This window comes from Lipotes vexillifer, unplaced genomic scaffold (assembly GCF_000442215.2).
Source record: "Lipotes vexillifer unplaced genomic scaffold, Lipotes_vexillifer_v1.1 scaffold351, whole genome shotgun sequence".
In the NCBI taxonomy this organism is placed as follows: Eukaryota; Metazoa; Chordata; class Mammalia; order Artiodactyla; family Lipotidae; genus Lipotes; species Lipotes vexillifer.
The window spans coordinates 1,148,499-1,161,053 of record NW_006787659.1 but is presented as its reverse complement, the minus strand read 5'-3'; the positions used below and the strand labels follow the sequence as shown (position 1 = coordinate 1,161,053).

At 36.1% G+C, this 12,555-nt stretch overlaps 1 protein-coding gene across 1 annotated transcript in view; it reads left to right on the top strand.

The window, feature by feature from the left end:
- The window catches only part of ZCWPW2 (zinc finger CW-type and PWWP domain containing 2), an 81,879-nt gene that overhangs the window by 48,206 nt on the left and 21,118 nt on the right, over positions 1–12,555 (top strand). Inside the window, exon 4 of the mRNA XM_007460462.1 lies at positions 3,806–3,852. Coding sequence (XP_007460524.1) covers positions 3,806–3,852 — 47 coding nt within the window. The remainder of the gene's footprint in view (positions 1–3,805; positions 3,853–12,555) is intronic.

The window sequence follows — 12,555 nt, the reverse complement described above, 5'->3', positions numbered from 1 at the left end:
TTGCATAAAGATAACTGTGATACACACTGTACTACGGTAATACTTTCCTAGCCATCTCCTGCTGCTGTAGCAGTGAGCCCAAATGTAGTGCACATCTGCTTAAAATGCTGTGACACCAGTCGCCTCTACATGAGCACTTCGTCTTTCCACTAAGTTGCATATCACAGTAGAAAGTTCTTTCTCGTGGTTCTCATGTATTTGGTTGGCCAAAAAGTTCGTTCGGTTTTAAGTAAAAATAAAAGACGCATTTTTCATTTTTACCAAGAATTTTATTGAACAATGTATTCACTAACTGGACGAATTTTTTGGCCAGCCCAATATTTTCCATAATATTTACTGCAATACCATAAACCCTGAATAACACCATGGGACCCACAGAGTGCCACTGGTGATGTTGGAAGTGCTCCCAAGAAATAAGTTATGCTTGGTATGTACCATAGATTGAGGTCTGCAGCTGAAGTTGCCACCATTTCAAGATGGATGAATCCAACCATTGTTTAAAAATAAGAAAGAGAAGGAAAGGAAATTTGTGAAGCCGTCACTGTGGTTACACCAGCATGTGCAAAAACCTTGCACTTTTTGTGCAGTACCTTTTTATCTTGAAGATGTGGCCTTAATGTGGGTGCAGGTTTGCTATCAGAAGGACATACCTTAGACTCTAATATGATTCAAGAAAAAGTGAGGTCATTATTTGACAACTTAAAGCAAATGGAAGGTGAAGGATCTAAAGTTGGAGAATTTAATGCCTGCAAAGGATGGTTGGATAATTTTAGAAAGAGGTTTGGCTTAAATGTCAAGATAACAGGAGAAGCAGCTTCTGCTGACCAAGAGGCAAGAGACAAGTTCCCAGACACCATTAAATCACTGAGGAGAAAGGATGTCTGCCTGAACAGATTTTTAATGCCAATGAAAGTGCATTCTGGAAAAAAATGCCACAAAGGATATTTTTTAGTAAGCAAAAGAAGCGAGTATCAGGATTTAAAGCAGGAAAGAATAGGCTAACTGTATGATTTTGTGCAAATGCAGTTGGGTTTATGATCAGGACTGCCCTTATCCATAAAGCTGTGAACCCATAAGACTTGAAGGGAAAAGGTAAACAGCAGCTGCCAGTCTTTTGGTTGTACTACAAGAAGAAGGCCTGGATGACAAGAAGCCTTTTTCTGGATTGGTTTCATCTGTGCTTTGTCCCTGAAGTCAGGAAGTACTTTGCCAGGAAGGGACTGCCTTTTAAAGTTCTTCTGATATTAGACAATGCCCCTGGCCACCCAAAACCCCATGAGTTCAACACTGAAGGCGTCAAAGTGGCCTACTTGCCCCCCAAACACAACGTCTCTAATTCAGGGGGTCATAAGGACCTTGTAAGGCTCATTACTCACAGTGCTCTATGGAAAGGATTGTCAAATCTGTGGAAGAGAATCCTGATAGAACGTTGTGAAAGTCTGGAAGGATTATACCATTGAAGATGCCATTGTCGTTATAGAAAAAGTCGTGAAAGCCATCAAGCCTGAAACAGTAAATCCCTGCTGGAGAAGACTGTGACCAGATGTTGTGCATGACTTCACAGGATTTACGATGGAGCCAACCAAGGAAATCATGAAAGAGATTGTGGATAAGGCAAAAAGGGTCAGGGGCGAGGAGTTTCAAGATATGGATCTTAGAGAAATTCAAGAGCTAAGAGACACACCAGAGTAATTAACAGATGAGTACTTCTGAACCAGGGCTAGATGAGGAAGAGGATGTAGAAGAAGCAGTGCCAGAAAACAAATTGACATCAGACAAGCTGGCAGAAGGTTTCCGAATATTCAAGATGGGTTTTGACTTTTTATGACATGGACTCTTCCATGATATGGGCTAAAGCAAAACAACAGGAACCCTTCTACGATACAGGCACTGAAACTAAAGCAAACGGTGGAAGAAGGGTTGGTACCATATAGAAACATTTTTGGAGAAATGAAAAAGCAAAAAAGTCAGACAGAAATTAAGATGTACTTCTGTAAAGCTACAGAATATGCCTGCCTCTCCTGTCTCCCCTTCCATCTCCTCCACTTTGTCTGCCTCTGCCACCCCTGAGACAGCAAGTCCAACCCCTCCTCCTCTTCCTTCTCCTCGGCCTAGTCAGCATGAAGTTGATGAGGATGAAGACCTTTATGATGATCCACTTCTACTCAATGAATAGTAAATAATCATCTTGCCATACAGTTAATAAACTTATCTGTTGTGTATTATGAGAGTATCTTCGTGTGAAAATCGAATACCTGTATGGCAAGTACTGTATGAGACTTTTTGTGTCCTCATCATCGTCAGCGCCCAAGTATTCATCATGTAGAACATTGTGTGCATGGTGTGTTTTGAGGTGGATAGCCTAACCTTATATAGGCATAAGGTGAGTGATGTTTAACATAAAAGTAATAACATGTTAGTTTTCTTACTGTCTTATAACTTTGCTTTCAAAGAATTATATTACCATACAGTATGTCTGTCTTCCTCTCTCTCATAATTGGAGATACTGCATATCAACCTATCATCACAGGTAAGGGTTTTTAAACAAAATGTAACAGTGTTTCCCATCCTATCTTATGATTATGACTCTACTACTCTATGCCATAAAAATGTGATAACCATTCATTCATTAGTGTATAGGAAAGGCTACTGTGAAACAATCATATCAATTACACTAGGCAACCATAAAGCAGTCATGTTACTGTTTCTTTGTTAAACATGAATTTCATTTTCACATTATCTTTTAATTTTTGATATCTAGTGTTAGTAATACATATGACATCTACAGTGTTTTGTATCATAGAAGACATTATTGCTGTAGGTACTGACAGGCAGATGATTCATCTTGTAAACAGATAACTTACAGCACTGATATATACAGTACAGTACTGTAAATGGTTTTTCTCTTACTATTTGCTTAATAACACTTTCTTTTCTCTGGCTTACCTTATTGGAAGAATACAGTGTATAATACATATAACATACAAAATATGTTACTCGACTGTTTATGTTATCACTAAGGCTTCCAGTCAACAGTAGGCTATTAGTTAAGTTTTAGGGTAGTCAAAAATTATATGTGGATTTTTCACTGTGCAAGGGGTTGGCACTTTAAATCCACATGTTGTTCAAAGGTCATCTGTTCTCTATTTGATTAGACTCTTCATTCTTGCTGAGTCTTTCTCTGATGCACTGTTGGCAGCTCAGGGACCCCAGATGGAGGCAGCAAGCATAAAGCTTAGGGACTTGTAGTCAAATGGATCTGCCCCCACTGCATGACCTCATGCTGTGAAGTGCGGATGGAGTACGCCCCTTTTAAAACTATCACGAGGATTAAATAAGATATTGTCTCTATGAAGTCTTTATTACATGTCTGGCTGGTAGTATAGGGTTGGCCAAAAAGGTCGTTAGAGTTTTTCCAAACTTTTTGGCCAGCCCAATAGATGTACACGTAGAGGTAGCTGGGATTTAATTCCAGATCCTACATACTCTAGAGCACATAAGCTGACCATACGCTCTCTAGAAATGAGATACACTAGATGCTAGCTGGTAGACATCCAACCAGCCATCAGATTTAAGGGAGGAGGTTTGTCAAATAAGTATACCAATCCCTGATGTTATTACTTTTGGATTACTTTGTTTTACTCAACTCTGGGAGCTGAGTTTGTTAGCATTTTGATCAAAAGAACCACTGAAAACACATATCATGGTATGAGAAAGTAGAAAATTCTAACTGTGTAATGTTGCATTTATTTGAACAGGAGTGTAGTTCACTTTTTTGAAGCACCCATACCTTATTATCTTACAGACAAATCCAAAGCAGATGGCAAAGTTGCTGTGGTGGCCAAGAAAGGGGTAAGATTATGTTTTATTAAATCAAATATACAGACTTCAAATTCAATCTGATTAACACTATTTTTAAAAGAAAATTAAATTAATATTTTAAATCAAAATGACATAATCAAATTTTTCTTCTAAATGTTAGTTGACACTAAAAATTTAATATTTATAGTTACTTATATCAATGTTATAGAATTATCAAATATTAGAATAATAGAAAATTGTAAGTTAACAAATAAACAATTGCTTTTATTTATACATACTCTCATATACTAAAATATTTTTAATATGTCATGTTATTATAATGCATTCAATCTTCATAGAAAATTCAAATAATTAAAATTCACAGCTTAATATGGACTTTACCTTAAAGTTAAGTAGAGAACAATATCAGACATTTGTATGAATCTTTTTAATGAAAATTTATAAAGTTAATAGCATTTTAAAAGAATTTTTAAAATTTAACATGTCATTCTATACATTGTGTGTGGAGATACGTTTAACTCTAGTTACTGTCAAAACGGTGATTGGGATAGGTTGAGCCTTGACAGTCTCCTTAAGTGACAATATTCTCGAATAGTAGTTTCTCTCCTTGTGTCCACCACTACCAATGCTTTTCCCACTCCCTTGCCAGCTTTAGATATCACCAATTTTTACATATTTGCCAATATTTGAAAGGATAAAAATATGCCATTGTTATTTCAGTCTGCTGTTATTTATTCTTTTATTTTAGTGAGGTTGAGCATTTTTCATATATTTATTGGACATATTTCTTCTGAAAACTGCCTATGCATATCCTTGCCCATTTCTTCCATGGGCTTTTTTTACTTTAATTGATTGATTTATAGGTTGAACTGCTTCTTTGGATCTTCATTTCCTTATGAAGGCTCCCCTGTCACATAAAACTTACCTTAGATAAATTTGTATGCTTTTCTCTTTTTAATCTATCTTTTGTTACAGAGGCCCCAACCGAGAGCTTAGAAGGACAGAGGAAAAAGACATTTTTCCTCCCCTACACTAAAACCAGTTATCCAAATACCATTTATTGACTAATAAATAATCTTTCTCTTCTTTACTTTACTGTTTTTCTTTTGTTATCTTCTTTATAGTATATAGTATACCTTCTTCATAATATAACATACGGCATTTAACATGTCAAAATATGTTTCTATATCACGTATCTAGTCTTAAAAAGAATTCTAAATTGCTGTAATTATTGTTTATCTTTTCTTTAATGTGTGGATTGGTGATCCTTCATTACCCTACTTTTTCAAAAATTGTTTTCATAGTTCTTGCCTGTTTCGTTTTTCAGATTGTATGTATGTATGTATGTATATTATGATGAATTGACATTTTAAAAACCCTTTCTGTTTGGGGAGGGACTGTCCCTCCCAAGACTAGCCAGTTCTTCTAGATGACACAGGGTACATCTTTCATATGCACCAACTAATTCCAAACCCACATCACCCAACTACCTTCTTATCAAATTCTCAAATACCAAGCCAGTATTGCCCTTGCCCTAAACTATCCCAGGCCCAGGTTCCAGCCAATGGAGACCACCCCTCTAGACCAAAGCCTTCCAGAATTATTCAAAGTAGCCAGTCCTAAACTGTTTACCCTACCCTACCTTTCCCATGGAAACCTCAATAAAGGCACAATTTAAATAGTTTTAACAACATACAGATGAATTTTAGAAATATTTAGTTAAGTCTCCCAAGAAAAATTCTGTTGAGGTGATGATTGGTATTGTAGAAAATCTATGTATTAATTTGGAGAGAAATTACTTGTTTATAAAGTGAATGCACACACGTAGAAATATGTCTCTTTATCATTTTTTCTTTAGTTTTTTTCAATGTAGAATTTTACATATTTCTAACTAAGGCCTTCCCACATTACTTGTTACTAATTGGAAAAGGATCTCTTTTTTATTTTCCTAATGAAAAAGAAAATCATTTATTTATTTATTTATTTATTTTTGGTTGCATTGGGTCTTTGTTGCTGTGTGTGGGCTTTCTCTAGTTGTGGCGAGTGGGGGCTACTCTTTGTTGCGGTTTGTGGGCTTCTCATTACAGTGGCTTCTTGTTGCAGAGCTTGGGTTCCAGCCGTGCGGGCTTCAGTAGTTGCAGCACGCAGGCTCAGTAGTTGTGGCACGTGGGCCCTAGAGTGCAGGCTCAGTAGTTGTGGTGCACGGGTTTAGTTGCTCCATGGCATGTGGGATCTTCCCGGACCAGGAATCAAACCCTTGTCCCCTGCATTGGCAGGTGGATTCTTAACCACTCTGCCACCAGGAAGCCCCCTCTAAATTTTTTTAGCTTATATATAGAAAGTATGTATGTATGCATATCTTTTTTTCTAACACTTTATTTTTATTAATGCCAAGAGTTTAACTTATACCTCTTGAAAGGCAAAATTAATGACCACTTTCTTGATTTATACATTTATGTATAAGGAATTCAAGCTATTATATTTTCTGATAAAAAATATTTTCCCCCAAATTATTGCAAAAATTCTTCATAATAAGCAGGAAAATTCATTAGCCCAGTTGCAGAAGTCGCTTACATTTTATGAGTAGATGTCTGGATATTTGTGCTAATTAATAAGCTTGCTTATTAACATAGAATTCATGTACTGCAGCTCACTTGATTCACTTAGCTTTATATGCATCTTTCCACAAAGATAAATATTATAATAGATCTCTACAGCTGGCTTCTAGCACCAGGCAGAGAGATACTTCAGGAAAGAATAGTAAGTAGAGGAAGCCCTTGGGAAGAGTCACAGTCACGTTTCAAAACTCATTTAATTTCCTTTTGGATTTTACTTTTCTTCACCTTTCTATAGACCAGTGTTCCCAAAACTTGAATCATGTAATCCATCATCATTTTGCCATTTTCTGTGCTGTTAGTTACTGTAGTTTTCTTTCATTTGATTAACCTTTATAGTAATTTAATTTTTTTATTGAGGTAAAATTTAAACACCGTGAAATGCACAGATCTTAAGGGTGGAGTTTGATGAGTTTTTCTTAAGTGTATACACCCATGTAACTACCATTCCAGATTAAAATAGAGAACCTTTTCATTACCTCAAAAAGTGTCCTAACCAAAATTTTAAGATGTAAATGTACTCTTTTGATGTGAGTTGCATTTTTCAAATATATAAATAAATATATATTAATATAGAAATTTGTCCATTTATCACTTTAAATCATCAGCGGAAACCTTCACATAGAAAGTTCTTTTTGTACTAATTTCAGTTTCCCTGTTCTCAAACTCTGTGCCACTCTATGGGCAGTATTATGAAACAGCCTTGCAGGGGAGTGATTTTTAACAAGATATTCTTTAGTAACTTAAAAACTAAACCTGCCTGATTAGGTTGCAAGCTTATCTTGAATTAAAATCTATAGGAATTCTGTAGGATAACTATTAGTAGGAAAGTAGTAAAATTAGACAAAATGGATTAATTGTTGATATCCAGAAACTTTTATATACCATTTATGAGAACAAGCAAAGACCCCTTGATTTAGAGTAACTCTTTTCTGGTGTGGATGATTATATTTGTTTCTTAAATAGAAAAGTCTACTATGGGACTTATGTATTGGCTTAACCCTGTTTTTGACTTGACTTTCAGTTTATGGATCTGACTTCAATCAAACTGACCTCCTTGTAGTTTTCTTAAGATGGGCAGTGGGAATGGGAGGAGCTGGGATAGAGGGGAAGTGGGCATCGGGGTGAGTATAGCAGGCGTGAAAATCCCTCTGTTTTTCTTCCCTGGAAGTAAAATGACAGCATCCTAGTGTGAGGGCCACGCTGGTCTCCAAGCTCTCAGGTTGTTGTCCAGCAGTCGGCTTACGGCTTACAAAGGGTAGGTTTTCCACCCACAGGGCTGCTAGGCGCCTCTTGTTTTCAGGGGTTTCAGGTCTGAAGGGGAGTGCTTTGGGAGGTGGAAGTGGTGGGGGGTATCCTAATCTGATGACTTGTCCCAGTGCACTGATTTATCTGAGAAAATTCAAAGTTAAGTTATGGAGACCTGGTACTTGGTAAACAGAAATTCATCTTTATCAGTAATATCCTCTCTTAACTTTTGAGAATTGTTTTCATCCTAATTACTAAAAAACAAAATATCATTTTTAAAATGTCACCATTTATAATAATAGAAGATTGTATTAATTTTTGTTTCTCTACACATTATGCCCATTTGAAAATTCACTCAAGGTATTAATTCACTTGGAATTCAAGTTTAGTAATACTTAAAATCTAGTGTCACAGATTCCAGAATTCAAAACTTTTCAACCATAACTCTCCACGTTTTCTATTCTATATTTTAACTTTGAGCCAGAAGGCAATAAAAAGAATTCTACAAAATGTGATTGCTCTTTTGTTAAGATACAAAAACCTTTTCAACTTGAGTCCTACTAATCACATGAAGAGCAGGTGTTGTCCTTTGTTATTTGGGACTAAAGGTTGTATTATGCAGCTTTCTTCAGTTTTGTTGATTATATTCATTACAAGTATAGTCCTTTCTCTCATCCAGACACACAAATTATGACTCCAACATCAAGCTACACACACAATGAATCTGGGTTTCTTCCAAAGTTTGGGATATTTCTCATTCACCGTCACCTTCCTCATCCCATTCCATTAAAACCAAAACCAATCTTACTAATCCATAGAAAAGTGGATATAACATACAAAAGGAATTTGAATGTAGCTATTGCACTAGATATTAAAAATGATCTTTCTATGTCTAATAGAAATAGCTATTGTTTTCCTGTTTGCAGAGGGAAGTTGTTATCATTGGAAAAAGTATGCCAGTGAAAATTAGTAGAATTTACATATAACTTATTAGAATGAATCTATAAATTTATAAACATTTGGCTTCTGCCCATAATAGCTTCTTCAAACTTTTTATTTATATTAGACAACACAAGCCTATTTCTTTTCTTTGAAGACATATAAATTATTACTTTTAAATTCTTTAAAATTGTAATGACTTTGGGGTGATATTTTTCTTTTTTTTATGTACTAATACCTTTACTTTGCTTCAAAAATAATTTGCTCTGTTATGAAATATGTATATTAGGTACACATCTTAAATCTGTACTCCCCCACATACTGGGAACACAGTCACCCAGATCAAACAAAGGGAGGTGTATCTTGCATATCCTTCCATGAATCTAGGCTCAAGAATGTCTTTTATTTCAACCTCTGGGATCCTCAGCTGATGTAAAGACTTGGATCCAGATAAAATATTTTAAAGAATAGTCTTTTTTTAAAAAAAAATTGTGCTGTTGTGCAGAGTCTGTCTATTCCTGTGTAGGGGAGATCATCTTCTTTTGCATGTTGCTGAGGATTAATGTTCAGAATTTGACAGTGATCGTCTGTTAAAGAATCAGGCCAATTATCCTTACTACTCAAGATGATGGAGAGAAAAGTGGTAAAATAGATAATGAAGGTCTCAAAATTTGTTCTTTAGTCCAGAAAGAATAGGGTACTATATGGTACTATAATATGGGTACTGTAATATGGGTACTATATAATATGGGTACTATAATCATTGAATGTTCTCTGTACATCAGCTTTTTAGGATTTAATTGAAATATGTAGATTCTAGAAAGTCTTCCTGAGAAATCTTACTTTTTCCCAACATTCCTCTTGCTAAAATACCCAGTGACTTAGGAAAAACTATACACAAATAGGAATTGTTTTCAACAGACTTGGATTTTTAGACAGTGTCCAACTGCAAGTCAAATAATCTAACTTACCAGCTTCATTCAATCGGATAAACAACTGATATAAGTTCTGCTTTCTTCTGATTTCCATGGAATTCTTTCCTCTCCGGACACCCTGTTCCTGTTAGTCCTTAGTATTCTGAAGCTCTATATAAATATGAGTACAATCTGTGCTATTTAAAAAAAAATAAACTTCCTGAATTTCTGTGTTCTATCACTGGTATAGCTAGATGGTCAAAGACTGTTAAAAAAAAAAAATCAAGTGCAAGACTTCAAAATTTATCAGTGAAGTACATAGTCATATAGTTCCTTGAGGTGTCCTGTTACTTCGGTCCTCAGCCAAGATTGGGAGGTGTTAATAGAAGGCCTTTTCATGCCTTCTGTTTAAGGTGGTCTAGTGGTCAATTTCTATTTTAGGGGAAAATATTCTCCTGTGTCTCAGCTCACTGCCTGACCACACACTCCAGTATTTTTTCTAGTAAGCTCCTCAAAGCAGAGAAATCCACAGTGCTTTAGTGTGAACTTATACATGGCTGAAGAGAGCGCGAGGGACAACTAGATGTTTATAAGTCATGTTGCCAGGGACTGGTCTCTGATATTGTCCAAATCTCACAGGAATACCCCTCTACTGAAGATTGACCAGAGTGAAGCATTGGTCATTAGCAGATATCTATGTAAGAAACACTGGATTTGTAGATGATCTGTTGAAATCATGTTTAAATAGGGCTAGAAAATGATCATTTCAGCCTTCCTTCCTTTTCAAAGAAGTGTTAAAAACAAATATTATCTGGACCCGAAGACTTAACTTTATTATTGGTACTCTCCAGATACTCAGATTAAGTAATAACAATCTTTTACAATGTTGCATGAAACCAGTTTTCATCCTTTTCCAAGCATATATTTCCCAGCAGATTTACCAAAGGGGAATGAGAATATTGGCTTTTCCTTCTATATGATGACTTTTGACAAGGAGTTTATGTACATTATTCAAGGTACAGATTCATTCTTTTGTCAAAGTAGGCAGCTCTTTACTGATTACTGACTGACAATTATTCTCAAAAGGTTACAAAACATATTTATGTCTTCTATGAGCATAAAATGCTGATCAAAATTTTACAACCTCAGATTTAGCACAGCTAACAAACTTGTTCTTCTTGCTTAAAGAGATTTTTAATTTTGGGACTTCCCTGGAGGTCCAGTGGTTAAGACTCCATGCCTCCACTGCAGGGGCCTTGGGTTCGATTCCTGGTTGGGGAACTAAGATCCTGCATGCCACACGACCAAAAAAAAAAAAGGTTTTCTTTGTTGTTGTTGTTGTTGTTTTTGTGTGTGTGTGTTTTTTTTTTTTTACATCTTTATTGGAGTATAATTGCTTTACAATGGTGTGTTAGTTTCTGCTTTATAACAAAGTGAATCAGTTATACATATACATATGTTCCCATATCTCTTCCCTCTTGCGTCTCCCTCCCTCCCAAACTCCCTATCCCACCCCTCTAGGTGGTTACAAAGCACCAAGCTGATCTCCCTGTGCTATGCGGCTGCTTCCCACTAGCTATCTATTTTACATTTGGTAGTGTATATATGTCCATGACAGTCTCTCACTTTGTCACAGCTTACACTTCCCCCTCCCGATATCCTCAAGTCCATTCACTAGTAGGTCTGTGTCTTTATTCCTCTTACCCCTAGGTTCTTCATGACATTTTTTTTTTTCTTAAATTCCATATATATGTGTTAGCATACAGTATTTGTCTTTCTCTTTCTGACTTACTTCACTCTGTATGGCAGACTCTAGGTCCATCCACCTCATTACAAATAGCTCAATTTCGTTTCTTTTTATGGCTGAGTAATATTCCATTGTATATATGTGCCACATCTTCTTTATCCATTCATCCGATGATGGACACTTAGGTTGTTTCCACCTCCGGGCTATTGTAAATAGAGCTGCAATGAACATTTTGGTACATGACTCTTTTTGAATTATGGTTTCCTCAGGGTATATGCCCAGTAGTGGGATTGCTGGGTCATATGGTAGTTCTATTTGTAGTTTTTTAAGGAACCTCCATACTGTTCTCCATAGTGGCTGTACCAATTCACATTCCCACCAGCAGTGCAAGAGTGTTCCCTTTTCTCCACACCCTCTCCAGCATTTATTGTTTCTAGATTTTTTGATGATAGCCATTCTGACCGGTGTGAGATGATATCTCATTGTACTTTTTATTTGCATTTCTCTAATGATTAATAATGTTGAGCATTCTTTCATGTGTTTGTTGGCAGTCTGTATATCTTCTTTGGAGAAATGTCTGTTTAGGTCTTCTGCCCATTATTGGGCTGTTTGTTTTTCTGTTATTGAGCTGCATGAGCTGCTTGTAAATTTTGGAGATTAATCCTTTGTCATTTGCTTCATTTGCAAATATTTTCTCCCATTCTGAGGGTTGTCTTTTCGTCTTGTTTCTGGTTTCCTTTGCTGTGCAAAAGCTTTGAAGTTTCATTAGGTCCCATTTGTTTATTTTTGTTTTTATTTCCATTTCTCTAGGAGGTGGGTCAAAAAGGATCTTGCTGTGATTTATGTCATAGAGTGTTCTGCCTATGTTTTCCTCTAAGAGTTTGATAGTTTCTGGCCTTACATTTAGGTCTTTAATCGATTTTGAGCTTATTTTTGTGTATGGTGTTAGGGAGTGATTAATCTCATATTTTTACATGTACCTGTCCAGTTATCCCAGCACCACTTATTGAAGAGGCTCTCCTTTCTCCTGCCTCCTTTATCAAAGATAAGGTGACCATATGTGCGTGGGTTTACCTCTGGGCTTTCTATCCTGTTCCGTTGATCTATATTTCTGTTTTTGTGCCAGTACCAAACTGTATAGATTACTGTAGCTTTGTCGTATAGTCTGAAGTCAGGGAGCCTGATTCCTCCAGGTCCATTTTTCATTCTCAAGATTGCTTTGGCTGTTTGGGATCTTCTGTGTTTCCATACAAATTGTGAAATTTTTTGT